At 39.4% G+C, this 25,049-nt stretch overlaps 1 protein-coding gene across 3 annotated transcripts in view; it reads left to right on the plus strand.

The window, feature by feature from the left end:
• The first annotated feature begins 7,342 nt into the window (after nucleotides 1–7,342).
• Nucleotides 7,343–25,049, plus strand: part of MEMO1 (mediator of cell motility 1) — a 30,202-nt gene continuing 12,495 nt past the window's right edge. For 2 of the 3 annotated variants that reach the window (XR_010068117.1, XM_063306010.1), the window contains exons 1-6: nucleotides 7,501–7,653; nucleotides 8,515–8,617; nucleotides 19,208–19,289; nucleotides 20,649–20,717; nucleotides 21,304–21,416; nucleotides 23,251–23,362. Coding sequence is in view for 2 of the 3 variants with exons in the window: in XM_063306010.1 (XP_063162080.1) it covers nucleotides 7,627–7,653; nucleotides 8,515–8,617; nucleotides 19,208–19,289; nucleotides 20,649–20,717; nucleotides 21,304–21,416; nucleotides 23,251–23,362 (506 nt within the window). In the remaining variant the exon portion in view is untranslated. Of the gene's footprint in view, nucleotides 7,654–8,514; nucleotides 8,618–19,207; nucleotides 19,290–20,648; nucleotides 20,718–21,303; nucleotides 21,417–23,250; nucleotides 23,363–25,049 lie in introns of all 3 variants that reach the window. The other variant, XM_063306022.1, reaches the window with a different exon arrangement.

The following is a 25,049-nucleotide window of genomic DNA, read 5'->3' on the forward strand; positions in this document are numbered from 1 at the left end:
ATAAAAGTATATTGATTCAGTGCCAAATTATACATTAATTGTTGCTCTGTCCACAAGAACGTCATTTCCATTCCTAATCAACTCAAATATTCATTTATTTATTTATTTTCTACCCTGCGTTTATTATTTTTATAAATAACTCAAGGTGGCGAACATACCTAATGCTCCTTTCTCCTCCTATGTTCCCCACAACAGCAACCCTTTGAGGCGAGTTGGACAGAGAGAGAGAGTCTGGCCCAAGGTTACCCAGCTGGCTTTCATGCCTCAGGTGGGACTAGAACTCACAGCCTCTTGGATTCTAGCCTATCGCCTTAACCATTAGACCAAATTGGCCCTCTCCCCTCCCAAAATAATTGTCAATGAATTGGTACGTTTGATCCATAGCAACATGGGTTTTATGTCACATTCTTCCCATTAGGGAGTTGCAAAATGTGTGACCATTGATTCTAAATTTGCCAAGATATTCTACACACACACCGATTAAATCATCGTAATTTCTAAGTAACATTATAAGGAACCCAGTTATTGGATCAGGTAGCAGGTGATAGAAGAGCTTCATGTGGCGCAGAGTGTTAAGCAGCAGTATTGCAACCAAAACTCTCCCCACATCCCAAGTTCTATCCCAGCGGAAGCTGGATTCTTGGGTAGCTGGCTCAGGTCGACTCAGCCTTCCATCCTTCCATGGTCAGTAAAATGAGTACTCAGCTTGCTGGGGAAGGTGACGACTGGGGAAGGCAATGGCAAACCACCCCGCTATAGTCTGCCAAGAAAACATCACGAAAGTGTCATCCCCCCAAAGGGTCAGACATGACTCGATGCTTGCAGAGGGGACCTTTCACCTTCACAGCAGGTGATAAGAAAGACCTCTGGGCAAGATCCTAGACAGCTGATACCAGCCAAAGCTATCAGTGCTGGATTAATTATATAAGCACTCTAAGCTAGTATAAAACATTTTCTATGTTCAGATATTTCCCTTATTAATAATATTTTTCTGCCAATTCTGATTGGTACATTTTCAAGATAAGGCAAGGGTGTGGAGATGGAAACTCAAATGGCTTATCCAAAGAAGGATATGTGGCAAAACACTCCGATTTTCTTCTAATCTCTTCCTAAATTTGAGATCCAGAGCCTAGAGCCACTCATAATCTGTGACAGGCCCCATTTTGAAATGGTTCAATCCAAAGCTATCTTTGTGTATTTGAGAGGGAACCTGTTTGAGTAAAATAGTTTATCAAAGAAGAGACACAGGTATTTTGCCTCAGGAACTTGTTTTTTTTATGTTTTGATCATTTGTGTCATTTCTACAGTAATGTATTTTTAAGTGCTCTATAAATGTTGACTTATTTTATAATAGGCTTTACAGCAGAAAAGCAGCATAAAGTGCTTGAATAAGTACTGTAACTTGATTAATCAATAAGCTTGAGCTCCTGGGTTTTTCAGTCTATATTTATTATGACATTTCTGTGCCTGATAGCTACCTATTGGAGGAGTGATCCTGCTATCAAAGCAATACAAAACTGACTAGACAATTAATAAAATAGCAAAATAGAGGACATTTTGTGTACAGAGAGAGAGAGAGAGAAAGCATTTGTGAATAAAGTTTTTAGAAGAGTTCACACAACAAACAGTATCTGATACATGTTTCAATAAATTTTTATATCCAGAAATTTTAGATCATTTTAATGCTGGCTGGGGAATTTTGGGAGTTGAATTCTACACATCTTAAAGTTGCTAAAGTTGAGAAACACTGCTTTATAGAATGATCTTATACATGACATGTCTACTCAAGAAATAAGTCCTACTGAGTTCAGTGGGCCTTACTACTAAATAAAAGGGTACATGATAGCAGCCACATAAACAATGCCTAGGAATTCATATATTCTACACCACCACCATTGGTCTAATTCACAGGATACAAAGGGTGATTTTTGGTTTAAGATTAAAGCAGAAAGGATGGAAGAAATTCAGTGTAGCATTGAAGTCATGTTCAGCCTAAACTAATGTACCAGAGAAGCTGTAATGGTTGGGCTGTGCAAAGCATTTGAAAGAGGTATTTTAAATAGGGCTTGAGTATAAACTAAGGGCATTTCTTTTTGAAGTATTGAAGCAGGTGTGTCCTTTGCAAAGCTCACAGGGCTCTTCATGAGCTATTAGGCTTCACATGCTGGCTCAACAGTAAATCCTAGACCTCCAGACACACAACTTCTTATTCAGTACTGTACTTGACTTGACTGGGCAGAAGATTCTCTGACACAACTGGGCTAGATCAGAATCTCTACTGCAGACAAGACCGAAGCCTTAAACACAACCATTGATTGCCCACTCAAGTGCAAAGAAATCCAAACCTTTAGGTGTATCCATGCTTCAGATTTTGAACTCTAGTTTTCTTCTTCACCCTTCCAGGTTAACAGATCCTTGACTGATCTCTTGATGGCCTTAGAGGCAGCTGAGAAATGTTTCCGTGATGGTTCTCTATAGCCAGGAACCTGACTGTTCTCAGACATTTTACCACCTCTTTTCTTTTTTCTTCCTTTCCCTCTCCTTCCAAGTCTGGAAATGTCAGATATTTCTCCACCTCCCTTTTTTTGCTCTTTGACAGTTGGAGGTAGTTGTGCCTCTCCTCCCATCTCCATTTCTTTGGCTGGAGCTGCTGAGATTTCCCCCCTTTGAGCCTCTCTCCTCTTCCCTCCTCCTAACACAGGCCAATAGGATGGAGTTTTTCATCAGGATCTCCATTCTAGAGCTTTCCCTCTCATCTTTGATCAGGCAATCTCTATTTCTCTCATTAGTGGTACACTTGTCTTCCATTCCCTTTCCCTCAAAGTCAAAACTGCTGGTAGTTGTAATTGCACAGTCAGCCAGATAGCCAGGGTTTGTGAGCATATTGCAAATGGAACTGTCAAAAGACATATGGGTGAATGTCCGAAGCTAGATGAAGGGTTTGAGGTTAATGTTATGGATAATATATTGTTACAGTATTTGTGATGGTGGATTGGTATTGCATTATTGTTGCTCTAATGTATACTGTTTAGAGTCTTTAGATTGAAGCATTCTATAACTTTTTAAAAATAAGTTTAGGCATTAAATTAAGATAAATAAAATCTTTAAAATAGGCATCTTTAAAATAAGAAAACTCATCTTTTCTAATAGACCGTCAGAAAGTCAGAAAGAAGGAGATGGATCTTTTTAAGTATTCCAAGTACCTAGCTGGCTGGCTATTATGACAAAACTGCAACAGCTGTTCCCTCAAGGAAGGAGAGATATATAATGTGTTGTGGTGGTGAAGTTCTTCCTATACTAGGAAAACAAGGAGGGAGAAGACAAATCTCCCACCTTGAGGTCCATCCATCCAAGTCTGCATATATATGTCCTGCATTTACTGAGTATGGATTTGATCAATTCAAAAAAGAGTTTCCTTCCAGCCTCAAGAGCTTCACAAGAGAGACCAAGTATTGGGGGGCAAGGGGGGTAGGATTTTTCAAAGTGTAGAATTGAGTTTGAAGGATGGTCATAAACTGAGAAATATTTCGGTGAAGGATGGTCATAAAGTGAGAAATATTTCGGTTTATGTGGTAAAATATTGGCCTACTAGTTTTGCAAGCCACAAATGTAAGAGATACAAATGTTAAAATGAGAACAAATGCCAACCTAACTTAATGCAGTATGGGTTTGTCAAAAGTTTGTAAGTTTTCAATCTTCCTCTGGTCAGTCTGGACCTCTATAGGCTATTCCATGCCATTGAGGAAAGAGCGACTGTGCTGAAAAGTTTCTTTAAGAGTTAAAATTGCCTTGTTAAAAACAGTTATTTAAGCACTCAGAAGAAATGTGCAGTGGAAGAAATCGTCCTCAAGCTCTGGAGCAGATGGTAGCAGCACAGTTCCTAAGGGAAAATCAGAATCATTTGCCTGTACAACAAAGTGGTAGGTGGGATCTAAATGATGGAGAATGGTCTGAAAAGTTAATGCCTGTCTGAAGGAAGGGTTATTGGATATCAAAACCTAATTTAAAAGAAATCCTCTTCTTGGCAAAATAAATCAACAGTATGATCAATGCAGCAAAATTAGGAATAAATTTACAGTAAAAATGAGCAAAGCCTCTAAAATGTTGTACATTCCAGTCAAAGGAGCAAGGTCAGTGGAGCAAGAATCTCAAGAATGGATTCTGCCTTAACTGGATCATCTGAATTCATTTCAAGGGAATATTGTAGCCCCAACAGTTCAATACACATAGGCCAAATATGCATTTTTGTTGCTTAAAAGCGCTAGTATTGAGGTTGTTGAAGAACTGCTCAAATTTTAATTTTGTAGAGAGCGGGACCCACAGAATAAATTAGTATATCACCTAGATACACAATTAAAAAGCTTGTTCAAAAAACATTGTCAGAACTATTATCAGCCCCAAGATCATTCCTGCACTGTATGCTCAAACTTCACATAATAAGAATCAAAGGCAACTAAATATTCATGACCTTCTTTCATGCAAATCAGACTGTTTGAGGACCAATTTGGAAAAAAATATGTATCTTCTGTAGCCATTCCAGGAACTCCAGAATGAGATTAATAGGCTAGTTATCCTAGTTCAGGAGCTGGTAATGATGAAGTACACATAGGTAGGCATCCTTAAACAAACAACAAACAAAAAGTGGGACCACTAGCAGGAGAAAAGGAAGGGCAGATAAAGCCTTTCTGTAAACTTCTAATTGATAAATCCTTTTAGGCAAGCCAATTAAGCATTTGATATTGGTAGAGATCTTTTGTTAGAATCTGGGCTCCAGGAATAACATTATGCAATCAGAAAACTGACAAGAGAAAGCTAAGTGCTTTGCTTTCCCCTTTTCAAATACATCAGCATAAGGAGGCTGCTGTTCAGAAGGTTCCATTTCTCAGCAATACTTGCAGAGTCTTGGGGGACTGACACAGAGACTACTGGTTGTGTTAGATTCTGTCCCACCTACTGAGTTAACTGGTCCATCTGTGTTGCCACATGGTTGGAATGCTGGAATAATATACTGGCAAGTTAACTGACAGAGTTGTTAGGGGTCTGCAGCCATAGTTTAATATTTGAGCTCTAGACAAAGACAATGGACCTTCTCCCCTAGCAATGGAGAAGGTCCCTTCCAACCCTATGGTTCTATGATAAGTCCACAGCTTTCTCTAGTTCCCTGCATAAGCATGTACATGTGGAAGATTTCTGATGTGGCTGACAGTGAAGCAAAGTTTCTGTGCATGTACATACACGCATAGACAGTGGTGGAAGCATTTGAAGCAGTCATACAATTCTTGCAAAGAACACAGTTGCTTTAACACCACAGCGAGAGCATCTTCATTTGTACTAATACACTTTGCAAAGCACCTCTTTCAGAACTTTGCACACCTTTATTCAGCTCTGATGAACCCACAGTCAAGTCTTGGGAGAATCTGAACAGAAAAGCAGCACTATTATCACCCAGACTCAAGGTCATCCATGTAGATAGCTATCAGCCTAGAGGAACCAATCCACTGACTGCCCATCTTAATGTAGACTCCTCTGTCTCCAGTGCCAAAGTACCAAAAAAATGTTTAAAGTACAAACTACATACAGAACCACTTCCTACCAAGAAGATATGGAGCTTGAATCCACCACCAGTTTGTTTCATCTCAATACAGCACCCTGCCTGGTATAAAGATTTTTAGCTCAAAATATTCTGAGGATCTGCAATTATTTTCAGTTTTTAGTATGTCTCAATACCTGTTCTCTTGACCTTTACAATTATTTCTTCTGCCTGCTTGCCTCTGTCTATCAATTCAACTCTACTTGTCCTCAGAACAATTTGGCTCACCCTTGCAGACAAAAATGGAACAGTGATTTTAAGTATGCAAATGTTAGAAGTGTTCCCTCTGTTCTATTTCTGATTTCACTCTTGTATTCCAAAATCTTAGTTTTCAGCACTTTATAGTAAAACTCTGAAATCATTTGGAGAACAGTCCACTGAAGTTGTGCTGCCAATAAATTTAAATAAATACAGACAGACATGGGCATCCATGAAACCAACCAGCTTTCTAAAAGTGGCTGGGGAATTATATGGTAGAAAATGGATTGCTTGTAGACTATCTAGAAAATAGGACAATATTTGACACTTCCAGCTTAAAAATATAACTCTGTAAATTTACAAAGACTAACAGGATGGGTATTTCTGGATTATGATACATGGCATCACAATATTGCTTGATCCACATAATGTGTGCAATCAGCCTGTAAATTTCTGGATGAAGATTATGCCAGCTGAGTGCCATATAAATGTTAAATATTTAAGAAATTACACCATAGCTGCTCCAAGAAAAAAAAAAAGACCCTCAGAACAACCTATGCCTGACCATCTCTGCCTGCAAAACTACTGAAATGATTTCACCTTCCAACAAAACATTCTTGTGAAATTTCTAGGATTCAACTGCTGATGTGATTGGGGAGAGAGGCTCCAGAGTACATAAGATTATACTGAATACAGTAAAGCAAACTGTTAGGTGCTGAATACTAACAGCATCGTTCTAATAACGACTTGTAATTATTTAAGACCTTTGCTATGGAATATCTTCTATTCTTTCAGTATAAATGGAGATGCAAAGAAATTCCTTTCTCAATCCCTTTTACAAATTGGAAATTGAGCCGGCTACTACAGCCTGTCTTAATTTGATGGCCTTCAGAAGTGCTGGATTAGAACTTCCAGTACCCACTGCTAGCTGCACGCATTATGGGCGTTGTAGTGCAACACATCCGTTTGCACCAGCTCTAGGAATATTGAGCGGCGAGATTATTTGCCGGGGATCCACCTTTTTTGCGTTCTACCTCTCGAGCGGACCGCGCAGAGCAGAAGCAGCGACTCCGACAAGCGCTTTTTCGCCCCCTCCCTTCGGCAGCACCCCCAGCTCCCCGGCGGTCCCTGTTCTCCCCTCGAGGTGGTCCCGCCTCCTTCTCTCGCAAGCCCACCTCTTCCTCTAATCTTCCCTTCACCTCAGAGACACAAACCCCCCAATCAGGGAGGCCAGATGCCATCGCCACGGCAACTTCGCTCGACCAATCTTAAGTGATCCCGCCCGCACCTTCCATTCACCCAATTGGAGGGAGGCTTTTCAGAGCGCTGCCCAATGGAAAGCTGCGATTATGTCCGTCCGGCGAGCAGGGAAAACCATTACCCAATCGCCACAGGACCTTTTGCTTTCCTTTGCCCAATGGAGAGCCACGCTGGTCTAGTTATTATGCCACAGGAGCCGAGTTAGGCCAAACCCGGCGGCTGCCGCCTGCTCTGTGGGTATCGCTCAGGCGGAGGTTGCTGCCTTGGCCTTTGTCCCCATTAGGCTCTGCCTTCCTCCGCCTCCTTTCCTCTCCTCTGCTGTCTGCACAGGCCGGCGGATCCTCCGGCAGCTTCGAGCGCCTCACCGTGTGCCGCCTTCACTGCCTTGCGCTCGACCCGGGGTGCCTCCGGCAGCACCGTCCCCCCTCCCGGGGGTTTTGGTTCTGCCGGGGGAGGAGGGGGACTAATAACGCCGCGGCCGGACTCGTCTCCTGCCCCCCCCTCCCGACACTCCCCCAACACCATAGGCGGCTCAGGCACCAAGATGTCCAACCGAGTGCTCTGCCGGGAGGCCAGCCATGCCGGCAGCTGGTACACGGCCTCAGGTACGGGCTGGGTCACAAGCTTCCGTGGGTGGGGGTGTCTGCGGGGCCTGCTTGAAGAGCCAAGTTGAGGGAGCCGCGGGTCTGTTGGGACGAGTTTTAGCACTCAAACTCTCCCTGTCGTTCAACTGAGAACTGCTCTGATGCTTTACGCCTGAAAAGCAGTCTGTAAATGTCAAATAAGTGGAATATTAATGTTCACGGTGGACGAGAAGGAGGGTAAACGGTGCTCCGAGGCAATTATTCCTCATTCATTCCCAAAGGCCAGTTGTACAAACAGAAAGGCGGATCAGTACCTATTGTGGCGTAAGCTTTTGTGGTTCTGAATCCTTCATTAAGTCCACCAACGACCCTGTCATAATAAGGCTGCAATCCTGGACACGTTTGCTGGGAAGGAAATCCCACTGAGTCCAGTTGGGCTCTGCCGATCGGTGTCTAAGGTGCCATGAAATTAACTTTGGTGTGTTAGCGGCGTTACGGAGCTCTGGGCAAGGAAGGGTGACGACGTGTTGCAAAATCGCCCGACGTTACTCTGCTCGGAAGCCGGGAGGCGCCTGTTGCTTCTGGGGTGGCAGTGATAATCGCGGGAGCCGGCGTGGCTTGTGCGGAAGAGGTTTCTCCCCCGTGATCGCTGGGGCCCGGTGGGCCTTTGACTGAATCAGCACTTTCCGCCGGGAATGTCGGGAGCCTTTGCTAGACCACCCCAATTGCCCTTTCTCTGCCCCCCCGCCGCCCCCAAACAATGAGCTGCTTGGACAGCCGAGACTCGATTCCCAGGGAATCGACGGAGCCTGGAGGAAAAGATGTTGTCTAAGGCTGGCCCCGGAAATCTCCCCTGCTTCTCTTTATAATATTCTCCTGTAGAGGAAGCGGACAGCGCCTTTCAGCGAAGGTGCCTATGACAAAGAACCGAAGAAGAATCCTCTGGTGGTTTCGTGTAGAGTCATGGAACCGACCAAGACCCGAAGTATGTGAATGAAAAGGGGTCATTTAGGGTAAAGCGGGGGAGGGGGCGAATTGCATTATGGGAACGCAGCAGTTGTAACTCGGGACCAGGCTAGTAGGCATCTTGTCTACTCAAGCTTCTTCCTTACAGTCCAGTGGAACGATTTTGAAAAATACCTTTTGAAATATTGAAATTCCATAGAATTGAGGATGTAGTGCGTGCAGGATTTAATGTTTAAACAGGTTATTTTTTAACCTTTTGTTTATCCATATTTGAATGTTTGCATCATACATGCAATGAGATTGTACAGAAGACAGTGCTTTTAGAGGAGCTGTTAGATGTTGCTTGATTTCCAGCATCATGTAAAACAACCAGTTATCAATATTTTTCCTGCTCCCCCCACCTTTGTTTCTTATAGTTTGTTGAGAAAACGTGCACGAGAGTGCCCTCTGCAGGATGAAAGGTTCACATTGTCTACAATAGGATTTCTTCCTGTATGTGTTCATTGAGTAACCAGATATTTCACTTGGCCTAAAAAAAACCTCTCTAGGGAAAGGCAGAGCAGTGAAAGCAACACTTACTTACTTCATCTAACTTGTGGATTTATACTTTCATCTGAAAAATGTCATAGAGGGAGGGAATGGCATCAAGTTTTGCAAGCGTATAAATAGTGCACCTGGCTGTTTGCTATTTGCTTCACTGCCTATTTTATTTCGAGTCAAGAAAGTTAAACTAAATGTTGCATTTTAGAAATTACCATAGTTTAGTTTTATAGCATACTTTGCGTTTTTAGTTTAAAATCCTTACAAAATAGAATACAATTTTATTGTGTAGGTATCTGGAAGGATGTGATTCTTAACTGTATACTGTATTACTTTTTTAGACAAATATGGTAGGAAGCACATGTGATTATGGTTTCAAATATGTGGAAGATAGGCTTAAAATGCAGTCTCATACCCACTTGAGAGTCCAATTAAACACAATAGGGTTTTCTGCTAAGCAGAGTTGAAGAGGAGTTGGCTGCCAAAACATACCTATGCATGGTACTCTGTAGGTACTGTGCACTGGTATTGATACTGTCTACAGTAATCTGTCCTGTGATCTGTAGCAGATGATCAGAAAAAGTGAGGGCTTCTCCGGTTATATAGGAAGCAGTAATTTTGACTGGTATTTTGCAATCACTTCCTAGCTTTTCTTAATTTTTTTTTAAAAATCTGATTAATGAAAGCTCATTGATTTCAGCCTACTTTCGCACATACCTTAATGTACTTATAGAGATGATTCAGCAGAAGCATCTCATATTTGCAAATATCCTAGCTTTCTATCTCTTCACAGGAGGCCAGAAAATAGGACTAATTTCAAGCTAATCATTATATTGGATGATATGATGATCTAAGGATTATGGAGAAGGGTAAGCCAACCTCCCATCAGGTTACTAAGGTTCTAGATCTATATGGCATATTGAGTCCAACACATGTGGATTCACCAACATATAGCATTTAATGCAAGCTCAGCATATCACTTGTTAGAATATGTAGGTTACATATGTTGTTGGAGCAAAGAAGAAATGAAGAGACTCTTTTTATGGTTTGTGGCCTTAAATGGCTAGCTATGTTTTCTGCTGTTTGTAGGGCATTGCCTACTTTTCTTATCCCTTTGAACTTCATCTAATAGTTTGCCAGTAGCCTTCTCCATGGCCTTCAACCTTGAATTGAAAAAGTAGACTGCAGTTGAACGGAATAATGCAGGTGGAAGGAGGAATCCCTTTCATTGGCAGATGCTATTCTCAATCACCAGAGATGAAGCTGAAAGGAAGGAGTTATCGCCATCTCTTCTAACTAGAAGACAAGGTTTAAGGCTTCTTCCTATCCATGGAGGAAAATCCTCACTGTCTTTGTCTTCTAGAGGAATTTTCAGAGGAACCTTTCCATCAACTCTACCTGGGAACTAAAGGGAGCAGAAGATGATAACAAGCACTCTGTCCACTACAGTATACAAAAGTGCTCCCCGGCTACTCTGTGTAGGCTGATTGGTGTGCCAGCAAGAGATTGCAGCTGCATAGCCAAGCTGACAGATTAGTATAGGAGATGGGGGAAGCTTGATCAGACCTTTAGAGTGGGCACAGCATGGAGGTGAGTGGCAATGTTGGCTTCAAGCCTGCAAACAACCTGCAGGGGTGAAGGCCACTTCCCGCACCTCAGTAAACAAGGCCCTGGGTAGGGCCAAACTGTGGCAAGCCTCTGAACATCCCACTACATATTGGCAAGGAGGCACACTAAAAGAAAGAGCATGATCAGCCAGTCAGAAGGCAGAGGCAGTCATCACCACAGGAGTCAGGCAAGATGGCAGGAGGAGGTAACAGTGGATAGCTCCTTGAACCCCCTCCTACCCTGACAGCTGACAAGGCATTGGGCAATACCTGTTGCTCAGATGTTGGAAGATAGGCCACCAGTTGAAAGCCAAACTTGCAGCAAAACCCTTCTTGGGGAAGAAGCTATTAGGAGAGGCAATCAGTTTAGATAAGACTGATTTTGCCTATAGCCCAATGGAAGGAAGGAAGCAAATACAAGATAAGTCCTGCATAATTTTTTTTCTACCAAAGACCAAACTGCCTACTTGGTTTTGGGCAGAAGGCATTTGGGTAATGCCCCCTCTCGGATTCCCAGGCTCAACAGCCAAAACACCCATCAGTTGCCAGGCCTAGCAGGCAAGAACCAAGGTAAATGTTCTTCAACTTGATGCCATTACTTCTTGGTGGGCCTACAACTGCAGAAATTCAGTCATACCTAAAACCACACCTACCAAAATAGGTGGGTGTTTGAGAGTACAAGTCCCAGAAGAGGTCTTCAGTGTTTTTTATATTCTCTTTACATTGCCAAAATACTGTCTTGAACCCTGGGCCTCAGATTAAATTTATCAGGCACTGAAGTTTAGAATGGAGTAATTAACTTTCTAACTTTGATGGATTTGTCAGAAACCTCCTATGCATCCCAACCAGAACCCCCTATTGAAGGTTCCTCAGGTTTGCATGTAAGAGCAGCCTGCTTCACTTCAGAGCGCTCTCTCTCAATCTGGCATTGTCATCGAGATTATTCATCAAAATGTGAAAGTGGCTCCTGTGGGCCGTTTAGGAACCTAATGGCTCCACATTTATGGTTACCTAGACAAGCTGTTCACCAAAGTGCCCTCTATGGCAAAGCTCAGTCTGATGCTTCACTGTTTCTAAGCCTTATGTGAATTTAGCTAAAAGTATCATAGCACTACCCAGATTGGTTCTACATTTGCAGTAACCATTGACACAGAGGAATCCAGGACTCTGGTAGCCCAAGCCTTGGCCTGAAGGGTTGGGAAGGTAGGGATGTTCTTGGGAATCTGTACAAGGTATTTCTGGCCAGATCTTTGCTTCATGCTCTAGAACACTTTCCAGATCCCACGGAGCACAAGATGTGAACATGGCTGTGTGGATCTAATTTAAATGTAGATTAGAGCAGCAAAGGGATGATTATTTGTTTCCTGTAAACAGGAAATTGAGGAAATTAGTTTCCTGTTCTATGGTTAACAGATGGATTGGATAACACAGAACTCTGGTGTGCACAACCAGCAAGATAATGCTTTCTTCATTCTTCTCAGCACTTTCTGAAGAGGAATGACTGTTGGCAGTCTTAACAACAGGAGTAATGTTAATGAACATTTTAGGGTAGCTCTACAGTGGAACCACCTATCTCTAAAAGACATTATAAAATATATGTTCATCTCATCAGACAGATTTTGGGCATCCTGGGTCAACAACAGTATATGTTGTTATACTGACCAAACCTGGGAATACTGCTGTATTATATCTTAGTTCCCTCTTCAGTGACCAAGAACAGTAGCATCTTGATCACCAGAAGAAGGACTTGATGGTCTTACTGTAGTTAGAAAGGGAAGTAGATTAAGAAAGTGGCCCAGTGGTCTAAAATGTGCATTACCTTCCTATACTGTGTTATTATATATTCTTCTTCTCTTCCCATGTGTCTTACTGGTTACAAGTTCGTTATTACAATGGAATATACAATAAAGGACGAGTTGACTCATACTCAGTTGAAGTGAATTCATGGGGCTGAAGGAAGGAGCCTTCTTCCATGGGATAGGAAGAAGCCTTAAACCCTGCCTTCTAACTAGAAGAGGTGGAGCCAGTCTGTCTTCTGGGGAGCAGAAAGGTACTTTACAGTAAATCAGACTACTGTTCCAATAGCAGTGGATACAGTTAGATAAAACTATTTGAAGACTAAATTTATAATGGAAACTAGTTATCTTCCTGAAAGTTATCTCTCTCATTTTATTTATTTATTTATTTTATTCTGCCTTTTTTTATGAATAACTCAAGATGGGGAACATATTTAATACTCCTTCCTCCTCCTCTTTTCCCCACAACAACCACCCTACATTTGTTATAAATGGAGGCCTCAGGTTTTATACCACAGATTGGCAATGTGGGCCTTGTGAGGGCTCAGAATTCCTTGGGCTTCTAATCTGATCATTCTTTGTGGGTAATAATTATTAGTTGTGATGGAAGGATACAGTGTAGTAAGAACCCAGTCTTCTGTGGAAGCAAGAGGAAAGAAGTCTGAACTGCTGCTAACTCTAGTTTCTCTGTGTTAGGGAACCTCTCACTTCCCTCATGATGTCTTTTCTCAGCTTTGCTTTAGCTTATGTATTCTTAGGTTTCCTTCTATCCACAACGAGAAGTGAGCTGCAGCTCACAAAAGCGTATGCCTGTTAATAAAATTTGTTGGAAAAGGCACTACCAGACTCATTCTGATTTATTTCTTCCAACCAGGCACATCTTCTGTATCTCTTAGTTGCTTGGAATGGGATACAGCAGGAATAACAACATCAGTAATGGATCTAGCATCCCTGTATGAGGACAGTTTGGAAATTAGGTTTGGCTATGACTGGAGTTGGAAGGTTTAATGGAGAGGGAGAAAACCCTATTACATCACTTGAAAGAAAGGAAGATTATTGTTTCTATTCATACATTCTCAGAGCACTTTACAGATCTGGAAGGAGGACAGGGTAAATTGAAAGGCTGGGCAACCAGGCCAATATTTTTGTGGCCTTGTAATATATTAGAACAGCCATTTTGGCAAAGTAATAAATATGATTGTGCAGCTATCTGGATTTGAAAGGGGAAAGTGATTTAAAGGACATGTAAACATGCATGTTGCACCTGTTAGTATCTTCTTAAATCATGTGCAAAGCCATGTGCATTAAGAAAGGATGCAGCTTCCTTAAGGATTTGCTAACAGATGTGATATTTGTGCCCCACATACTCTGAACCATGTGTTCCCCTTTGAATCCTTATTTTTGCATAGCCCTAGTAATAAATATGAGTCTTCAGTTGAAGAGCAGAAGCCAAAGGGAATAAAATTGGAGACATACTCAAATGTATGTATACCTCAAATCCACTTCATCTCTTCCATACCAGGTCTTGAACACACTGTGTGTGGAAAGTTAGGAAAAAAATGTGCAAGTAAATAAAGTTTTCATTCCATTTCCATAAAACAAAATCAGAGTCCTGAGATTTCTTGAGATAAATAATACCATTAAATAAACGAAGTAATGGATTTTAAATGATGTGGGGATACTGCTATTGTGTCCAGACTTGATGTATGTATTGCAGAGTAAATACATTCCCTACTCTAGGGAGTTGGCAGCAAGACAGAAAACTGAACAGGCTGGCTAGACAGGTTTGCTGTGGTCTCTTGCTTATTCTACAAAAAATTCTGACATGAGCTTAGTAATTACAAAAAAACTTGTATACGCCAGCCCATTTTGCAGAAGCAAATGCTGATTAAGCGCCAAACCACAAAATGATCTGCAAACAAATTTGTTTTAAAAAGAGTGCGGTGGCACCTTGGGGACCATCAACTTTACGTGCATATGTTTTTAAAGACTAGAACCTTCATCAGGCACACAGAGGCTTGTCCGTAATTGGCAGATGTTTATGTATGGTTACAGTTGAAACTATTGTAAACAAATGGGACAAAAGATCTCTAAAGGTTCAGCATCTGACAGTTCAGTGTAAAGCTTAAAAATACCATCTGGATACTTTTATACTTTATTGGATGGGTTGATCAACAAATGTTAAAATATTTTCTATAGATTTTTTTTTGATAATTTAAAAAATTGAGCTAATTTATTTCCTTTCATTTGACCATTTTATATTGTGAGATGAAGGCCTGTGAGAAAAGAACTTAGTTTCAAATAGTGTCATGTCAAATAGAAAAAATATTTCTGTTGTCTTCTGATTGTCAGAGTTGTATGTTTTTCCTCAAGTGGGAAAAGTGCATGTGTTTGTTAGTATTTTGCTTCTTGTATTATTGCTGTTTGCATTTTTTCTTGCAGTCTTAATACGATATACTATTAAGCATTGTGTTTATATGAACCAGCATGCAGAACAGGAGCTAATGCTGTGCAAAAGGAGAATATTTATTTATATTGATAGGGTCCTAATGACATCTTAGTGGTTTTACTTGTTTCATTTACTAACTTTAGATTGGCCTAAACTGTAATGTGGTTTGTTTCACTTTAGCTTAGCACATTGAATAAACATTGTGTTCTGTAAAGCATAGCATGTGCTCATGCAAGTTTAGACAATTTTAGTTGATTAAGTAAATTGTGACTGAACAAACTGTGACTCAGCATGAAGTGCAAACCAAGTCTAAACAAAAAACAAGCATGCCACATTTCAGTTTAGTGCAGTGTTTAAACCAGGCTACAGTTTAATCTAAAGTTGAGCAGAGTCTGGTTTTTGTTTTATTTGCATTCCACCTTTCAATTTTGATGAGCAGTGAAGGCAGCTGTCAAAAGTAAAATAGAAAATCAATATAAGCAGTTAAAAATGTAAGTCAAAATTAATACTATTACTTCTAACAATACATGTTTTGACAATTACAAGTTTGGTGACATAACTGCTTCTTTACAGATTTTACAAATGCCAAGCTAGGGGGGCTAAATACAACTTCTGAGGGAGTGCATTCCAAGCTTGGGAGTAACATAAGTGAGGGCCCTCCTCCATTGTCAAAAAAGTCAGATCTTAACAGCCAGATAAATTTAGATAGTCAGATTATAGACCGTTTAAGCTCTTAAGATTAGTAATTTAGATATAGTTTGTTTATTAATCTTTCTCTTCACACCATTTATGTTAGAGATCTTGAAGAAACTTTCTTACCTAATGTCAGAGAGTATTGCTTTCATAACAATTATTTTATTTTGTGTTAAAAATCTTTAATAGTTTTGGATATATACTTAAAAAAGAAATCACTCATAACCAGCATTACTGAATATAGATGTTTCTACAGTTGTTATTCACAGAATAGTCATTTGGATTATGATTAGAAATACATTCACAAGATACATCTACAAGAATGTGACTTTGTTGGAATTCTATTGTACTATAAAGTTCAATCATACAGATATAATATTCCATCATGATTCATTCACTGTGTTGCCTATCAAAACATCCTCCAGATTTTAACCTCTGTCAGTGTTTAGTGTAATGTAAGTGCAAAAACAATAGTAGTCTGTCAAAGCTAACTAAGATTTTCAAACCTGGTTAAAATTTTAACAAAAAGGAAATCTTATAGCCCTGAAACAGGTCAAATGCAAATCTTGGAACAGTGGAGAGATTATAAACAAATTGCTACATGATTTTGATATTTCAGCCACAAATAGGAGACTTCCCAGAGTCCAAAGTAAGGGTAGTGGTCAAACCTTTGTTTTACATTTTTCTTTTGACCAACATTACTTAAGAATATGTAAATTTTAGTTTTAAAATAGATTAAATAAAACACTTCTTCAGGGTTATTTTCTAAAAGCAGTACAACTGTTGCTTGATTGAGTTCATATTTTTGCCAGCAAACCTGGTCCATTTATGACAGATACTAATCACTGAAAATAAAATTTGGTAGCCTTTTACAGTTACTATGTGATAGCAAGTTTTCTTTCAAGTTTTCTCTTGACATTGAGATAGCAGTTTTCTAATACAGATCAGACTATACCTTATTTCCTCCTCCTTCTACATGAGTCCTTGGAATATACACAATTTTTATTTAGTAACTCTTGACTAAAAAATATAATGGAAAACATATTCAGAAACCTATCAAAGTTACTGAAGCATTATGCAAATCTAATGGATTTTAAAGGGTACTTCTAAATCCAAGATTTGTCTAAAAAAGGTTAGCATAATATGAAAGTATTCATCCTTTGTCAGAAGAGATCATCAGTTTAGTAGCTGCTCATGGACATATATTTGTAGGCCCTAAATCAGGGACTTCTGGGAACAGACTTAAGATAGCCTTGGATTCTGGAGTTGATGCAAGTAACTTCCATTGAAATCCGGGGGTGGGGGGGTTGCTGAAGAAAGTGGAGAGATTTGGGGAGAAATGCATTGTGAGGGTTCTCTGCTTTCCAAGGACTGGACACACAGGATTGGACACACCACAGCAATGCAAATTTGTACAAAATGCTTTATTGCAGCACACACCTTCCCCACAACACATTGCTCTCTATCCATCTAGGATTTACAAGGTGATGTTGCCATGCAAACATGTCTTTAATACTCAGTCCTTTAATACATGGTTCAAGCAAAAGTCTATAAGTTTGTAAAGTGGCATACAACCTTCGCCTCCTTCCAAATGTTCTTACTCTAGTTTGGATGAGGTGCTGCTTCAGTGTGGTTGTTCTTCTAGTTGCTACAGAGCTCCTGGCAGGACTCCTACCAGGATATGCTGCTCACCATAACTTGTGGTCCTGGCAGTTGAATGATAGTCCTCTTGCCTGCTTGTAATAGCTGCCAATCTCCAGACATCACTTCTACTTCCCCATCTGTATACCTCTTGCTTATCACCTTTCCTCCTACACACACCTCTCCCCACTGTCTTAGCATTTGCTTTTGTAAGCGGAGAGCCTGGGTGGGGTGAGGCTGCCTCTGGACATCGGCACGTCCTTGAAAATGCCAAGGTGTGGTTCAGTTATCACAGGCAGCTGGAATGCCAGCTTGGATGCTTGTGAGTAAAGTTGTGAGTGAATGAATGCATGAGGGAAATGGGGTGGGAAGTGTTTCTGCCTGACTGCAGCTACTTTTCCTGACTTCACTCCCTCACATACGTTTAGTATAAACATCAGACAACTCCTGGGAAAACTTGTTTTCACCTCCTGCCTTGGGATAGGAATAGGATTTTCACAATGGTTGAATGATGCACTATTTCATTCTCCACTCTTCTTAGGACTACTGTGCTCATTAAAGTGGGCTTCACTGTGATCCTGGTGCAAAGGTGGGCAACCTGGTACCCTTTAGATATTCTGGACCACAACTCCTATAATTACTGACTGCTGGCTGTGCTGGCCAATGCAGTTAGGCATACCTCTGAGGAAAAAGTACTGGATTGCATTGAGTTAGTATTTGAAAGAATGAAATTTTGATGGCACTGTAAATACTAACACATTTACCATGATTTGAATTATTAGAGGCAACTTGCCTAAAAAAGGTCATGCTTTAGTTTTCAGCCATGCCTTAAGCCAGACTTATAACAATGCTCATCACCTTTTAAATATTACCCTTATGATGCAGTTTATTTTAACATATTTGCTCATGAAGCAATCCTCTTCCAAAATTGTTTTTGGCAAGTGTAGTTCTGAGTACAAGCTAGTTGTACCAGGGAACATAAAGCACATTGAAAGGAGATGTTGCACAGAGATTAAAGAGACTATAGATGATTTAGACAAGTCACTATAAATGAGCTTGTTAAAAAGAAGCTATTCTGAGGAAATGGAAAAGTTATCGTCTTAAAGATAGAAACTGCTCCTGGATGCAGTATTGGTGGAAAGAGTAATTCTTGCAAGGCAATTCCAAACTGCTCTTAATCTACTGCCTTGTTTACTATTGATCTTGTTGAGGAAACCAGTTTCTGCAGAGGTTCTGTATTCTAGCAATGAACAATGTTAGTTTAGTTGTGAACTGCAAACAGTAATTCATAAACCACATTTGAGAGAGGTTGTGGTAGATGTAAAGTTAATTACATTCAGCAGTGTGCTAGCTCAGCAGGTACTGTTGATCTTCTTTAATATGTTTAGATAGTATTATCTGTACACCAGAGATTTATCTTCAGCACCTGGGTATATATTTCTGGCCAAGCAAAGCTGGAGAAATAATGACAAGTGAGGTAAATGAGAAGCTGACCATGGTTTTAAAACTGCAACCTGCTTGTGATTTTTCCCTCATCCTCTCCTGTTACCTGTGCAAGTAATAAGAGGATCTGACCCTTTTTTTCTCAATGTTCATTTTGTAGCTGAATAAGTCACTTGCATCAGTAAATATTAAGGTAGATGAATTTTGGCTGAAATACAAAGCAAGAAACACAACTACTTATTAATAGGTTTCTAATCTATCAATAAGTTTTTCAGATTATTAAAAATGTTGTTAAATACAATCATGTTTGATTGAAAGTCAAGCTTGTACCATTTTAAATTACTGCCCATGCAGCTTTAAGGAAGAATTAAATGCCTGGGAACTATTTTTAGGGATAATTCTTTGATACCGTTGTTTTAAAAATCTATTTCTTTCTGTAGGACCTCAGCTGAGTGCACAACTAGAAGGTTGGCTCTCTCAAGTACAGTCTACAAAAAGACCCGCTAGAGCCATTATTGCACCGTAAGTTTTTCCCCCTCTCCCTCCCACTCACTGAACATCTAAAAGGGCTATGCCAAGTATTCATGCAAAGACATTAGAAAAAGGTAATGCTAGTGAGGTTGGGTGAGGAGAGGGAGCAAAATCTTCCTTATCCCAATGTGCATTGATCACCTCTTTAAGCTACTTTTATCACCTGACTTCTTGGTGGCACTTTCTTACAATTTACTGTGGGTTGGCTGTTGAGTTAGAAGCACAGATAGTCACACTTCAGTTGCTTTGATTTCACTGTGACAGCTATGGCTTACTCTGAATTCAGTCTGACAAGATATCATGTAGCAATCTGTTCATGGCTCTCTGTAAGGGCAAAGTAGTTTAAACGGATTAAATGGAAGATAAGCATTGGTCCCCCTCTGTCTTCTTCTTAATTTCTTTTAGAATAGCTGACCATTTCATGAAATTAGGCATTTCAATATATTAAATATTAAAATATTAAAATATCCCCAATGGATGTCTAGCTTCAGTTTCCATCTATTATGTATTCAGTGATGAACACTTCAGCAGATAATTAATCAAGCAGTTCTTATTGTTAAGAATCCTTTTCTTACATTCATCCAGATTATTCTTTCCTTAAAAATGTGTTCTTCTGAGCCCAAATCACAGGAAATTAGACCTTATGAAAACTATCCTTCTGACATTCAACTGAGCAGTGTTCAGAATACTTCTGAGCAATCTCTTGCCTACAGTTTTAGAAAGCAGAATATTAATACCTTCAAATTACTCTAATTTTTAATTGAAGTATACCGATGTAATTTTCTATAACTTGCTCCTGTGTCTAGAGTTAACAATCTTGATATGGCATATACACTAGGGTTGAGGAATTTTTTTAGAATGAGTTTGTATTTCTTTCCAGATAACTTTCCAGAATCTGTATGCCTTTGGCATGACTGACAGGCATTCCTTGTTTTTCCTGTCAGGAGGAATAAGGAAAGACTCCAGGAATTCTTTTCAATATGGTTCAGTGAGCTTAAAGCAGCAGCTTCCAAGTAGACCTGATTTTACTTGCTAGTCCCTTTTTCTGTAAAGGAATGTGTTTTGAATGAATAGTCATCACACTAGGTTGGGTGAGGAGGCCTGCTAGGCCAGATCTGATCATCAGGCCATAGCTTTCTCACTGCTAGTACCCTCCCTATTTTCTGTCATGTGAGAAAGCTTTTCTCCTTAGTTTTTAGTACTTAGTTTGGGACACTCAATAGATACCTGTAGATTGGATATATCTGCTTATCAAACTCAGTCATGCTTGACAAGCTGATTTCTTTTGTTGAGATTTTTCTACAGAGATTCAAAAAAAGCCTTATACAAAGTGTCTTTTATTTTTGGCAGACATGCAGGATATACGTATTGTGGGTCTTGTGCAGCTCATGCATACAAACAGGTGGATCCTTCAATCACGTAAGTACATTTAAGAAGATTCTTGCCGTAAGTACAACCAGATTCAATTTGCTTGGTTGCTGGCTTAAGACAACATAAAATTATTTAAGGTGGATTTGTCAGTAAAGAAAATCTGTTTATCAGAGTTAGAAACATAATCAGCTGGATCCTAAGATACATTAGGAGAATGTAGGGGGAAGGTAGCATTTTTTGCTGATGCTTTCTTTTTTTACATATTTGCCTAAAATCTGATTTTTATAGATGGGGGAATTATCTTGAATTAAATGGAAGGCAGAGCTGGGGGTTGCAACGGAAAGAAGAATTTGAAAAAAAATATTCTGTGTTCAGAAGAAGCGTTCGCATTTTCAAAGACCAAATCTGAATCTGTCCCAATGCAAATTACTATTTGCCCGGGATTGTGCTTGCCAAATTCTATACAAAACTCTTCATGTGATCCAGATGTTATGTGATTCAACTTCTTACAATCAACCACATTGCAAATATAATATGGGAATTAAACAAAGGAATCTATCAAAGACTTCTTAATGTGATCTTTTCCCTTTAGTTATGAAATGTGTTACTCATTTTTTTTCTTACTAATCCTCAGACGGCGAATCTTCATCCTTGGGCCTTCCCATCATGTGCCCCTCTCCAGATGTGCACTTTCCAGTGTGGATATATATAGAACTCCCCTATATGATTTGCGAATTGATCAAAAGGGTAACTGGACACAATTCATGCAATACACAAACAAAACCAATTCTTAGTTAATTTCATCCATTATTTTTCTGAGACTGTCTATTCTGCATGGTTTATCTCTTAACTATTTGTACAAAAATATAGTTTTACTGATGTAGGATGTGTTGCAGAAAGTTTTGCTAACACTGATCGTTACTTTTATATATTGGCTGGGTTTGCATAGAATTTTAACACACAGTGTCTGGGTTCATACAGTGTGCTAAGTCAAAAAACAAAGCATGTTAAAGCTTAGCTCAATATATGAACTATATGTTAAATTTATTTATAAATGTCCTAGGTATATTTACATATAAGTATAATTTAATATTAGCCATAGTGCATGCCACAAACAGCATAATTCACTACAACCTGCAGTTGTTTACTGATTATCTTTCTCTGTGGCTAGTTCTCTACATCTTTGGTAACTGGCAGCTGTCAATTCCAAGGTTTTATATTCTAAACAAAAATACAGGAGCATCTTGGTGATCCAGTCAGTCATAAACTATCCATGTGTGGAGTGAGCAAAGGCTAATACTTCCACCAATTAATTTGTTTAAAATGAGAATCCTGCATGGAATGATTAAACAAACCTGAGTAATGGAGATGATGTTAGTGAAAGTGATTCTGCTTTATTGCTACTTTTGTTCTTTGTCTTGGTTACTGCATTGACTGATGATGCTTAAGTAAACCAAGTTCAGGTGAAGTGGAAGTCACAGCCAGACTAGGTTAGTTGTGGCTATGGAAAGAGAAAAGTTACTATTCATAGCCACATGAAAACCATGTGTCTGGGTTCAATCAATACACCAAGCCTAATCACAAAATGACAAATGAATGTGTTTATCTCCTATGTATAATTCTCCAAAAAGTTGATAGTTCTTGAATACTCAAACCACGTTTTCAGCTGTGAGTCCAGTATTAAGCTGATAATTTAAATGAAGATGTGCAAAACTCATCAATTTGGGAACAGGACATTCTGGAGAATTCCAAAGCATTCTGTTCCCACTCCAGGGTCATACCAAATATCCTCCTGGACCAGGTCATCCCAGGGGTGATTGGTGGTTTCCAGAAGTACTGTAGATTCTCCAAGCTAGAAGCTGTTTTAAGTGTCCCAGATGAAATGTTCATTTGGAATGCCATGTCTGGGATACTTAGAACTGCTTCTGGTTCACAGCGTTACTTCTAGAAATTTCTGAGCCATCCCCCAAATAACAGGGTCCTGTTTCCAAATTGGTTGATTTTGTGCATACCAAGCCTCTAACTAACGTTTTCAGTCTTACTAGCTGGAAAGGAACTTGAGAGAGACAGTTGAGAAAAGCTTTCAATGTCTAAAACGATCTACCAGCTCTATATGAATAATGTCCCCTACTATAATTTAGTTCATAAAGCTGTTAAATGTGTAATTACTCTACAATTGTATCTTTATTTTATACAGATGGAATCTTACATTAGCCTTCTCAAACCTATGTATGAGCAACTACAAATAAAACCAGCATATTTCCATATGTATTTTCCTGCTTTTTATGTGTAAACCGTCCCCTAACAAAATACCAGCGTTCCTTTTTTGTTCGTTTGGAGTGCCCTATTTCATTTCCAGACTAAGAGTATTCACTGAGGGAAGGAGGGAACTTTCACCAGAACGGCTGTGAATAGTGTTCTTGCTGCAAGCTGAGGTTCCAGTGATAATTTTTCAGGAACTGGCAGTCTAACTATAAACACACAAAACAGAAAAGAGAGCATTTGTGTTTGTGTGCGTGCGCACAGTTGTTTATCCATTTGTTCCTTTTTTTAGTCTACTAATATATTTGAAACTTTTCAGTTTATGCAGATCTGTGGAAGACTGGAATGTTTGAGCGCATGTCTCTGCAAACAGATGAAGATGAGCACAGTATTGAAATGCACTTGCCTTACACTGCTAAAGCCATGGAAAGGTACTTCGGTTATTTTAAAAGTTTCAGGTGCAAATTACATGCCTTTTGGAATAATAAAACCTTTTTCTCATTTATCTCACTCACATTGAATACACAGATCTTCAAAATCTTCAGGGCTTCGATGTTCCAAACCAATTAAAATGAGGGGACCATGATTTCTGGCTGACTGGAAACCCCTTAAAAACTCTTTGCATGAAATGGGAAAAAATGCACTTAGGATTTGTGGTTTTGATGATTAGAAAAAAAGTGGATAATAGAATAAAGTGAGCCTTTCCTTTCTTTTGTAAGCATAGAGTAAGAGATAATTTTGTAATTGTACTTATATTTACTGCAGAGGAAATCAGAACCTTCTTTTTTCTATTTCTTTTTATTTTTTCTTTCTGCACTTTCTCTTTTTCCTTTCTTTCTTTGCTTCTTTCACTCTTTATTTGTGTTGGTTTTTACGTTCTTTGCAAAACTTTGAATAAAAATTTTATATAAAAAATGAGAGGACTATGAATTGAAAGCTTTAGACACATAGATAGGCTATGTTAAAAGAGTAGAAAAGCACAGGATTGAGCAATAGAGTTTCCAGTAGAGAAGGCGTGGGAATTTCCGTCCTTCTGTTAATGATGAAAATGTATTAGTGCATTTTTAAGTAAGGTGAGATAAAAAGGTTTGAAATCTATAAATGTTCTACTCCTAACCTCTACTTAGCCCATATATGTCTTTTTTTTAAATAATTTGGAATTATTGGCAAAAATAAAGATCATAAGCTATCCCAAGTTGCATAATTCAATCCTGGAGTCTCTTATCTTTTTAGACTAACAGTCAGATATGGAATATTGAGATGGTATCATGGGTACTTGCACAAAATGGCTACCATGAAATATTGGCTAGGCTATAGACTACCCATTTGATTTTTTTATTTATTATGTGCCATCAAGTCATTGTCAGCTCTTAATGGCAACATAGATAATCTTCTCCAGAATGATCTGTCTCCAACCTAGCCCTTCAGATCTTCCAACAATGCATTTCAAACTGCTCAATCAATGGAAGGTAAATTGATGATGCTACTTATTGCTGTAACCTATGTCCCTTAAGATGTTTTTTGTAATCACTCCTGCAGTTTATTTTTGTCTTTTTTTTCCTGGCAGTTGGGCATGCTTCCTAGCAAATCACTGGCTTGCAACCACCTATCCATTTTATTTTTTTTAACAATATATGGATCTTTGTGTGATCCAGGAATACTTGAAGTTGATGCTTTGTTTTGCACAGATTAACTTCCCATTAAATTTTTGTAAATGAAAAGAATTAGTGAACTAAAACCAGGTGTCGCGTGAAGAGAAATGTTGCCAGGTACCTTGACATCTGTGACTATCATATGGGATCCCTGCCTTCAATCATCTGCAAGAAATTCAAAATCTAAATGTTTTTTGCCATGTGGCCATTGTGCACCAAACCCTATTCATAATTGTCAGGAATGGTCAGACTTTTGCAGAGAGCATGCCAGGCCCTACAGAATCCTTTGTGGGCTGGACAAATGAATGAAGCTTATAGGTGATTATACATACCTGAATGTCCCCTGTCCCTAATATGGTCATATATGTTCATGTACAACCCATTTTGCTGCTATGTTATAATGAACTTTCCTCTGTTTTTGTTAACACAAAGATGGCATTTTACAGAATTAATAATGTGAGTACAT

The sequence above is a fragment of the Candoia aspera genome, chromosome 1 (assembly GCF_035149785.1).
Source record: "Candoia aspera isolate rCanAsp1 chromosome 1, rCanAsp1.hap2, whole genome shotgun sequence".
In the NCBI taxonomy this organism is placed as follows: domain Eukaryota; kingdom Metazoa; phylum Chordata; class Lepidosauria; order Squamata; family Boidae; genus Candoia; species Candoia aspera.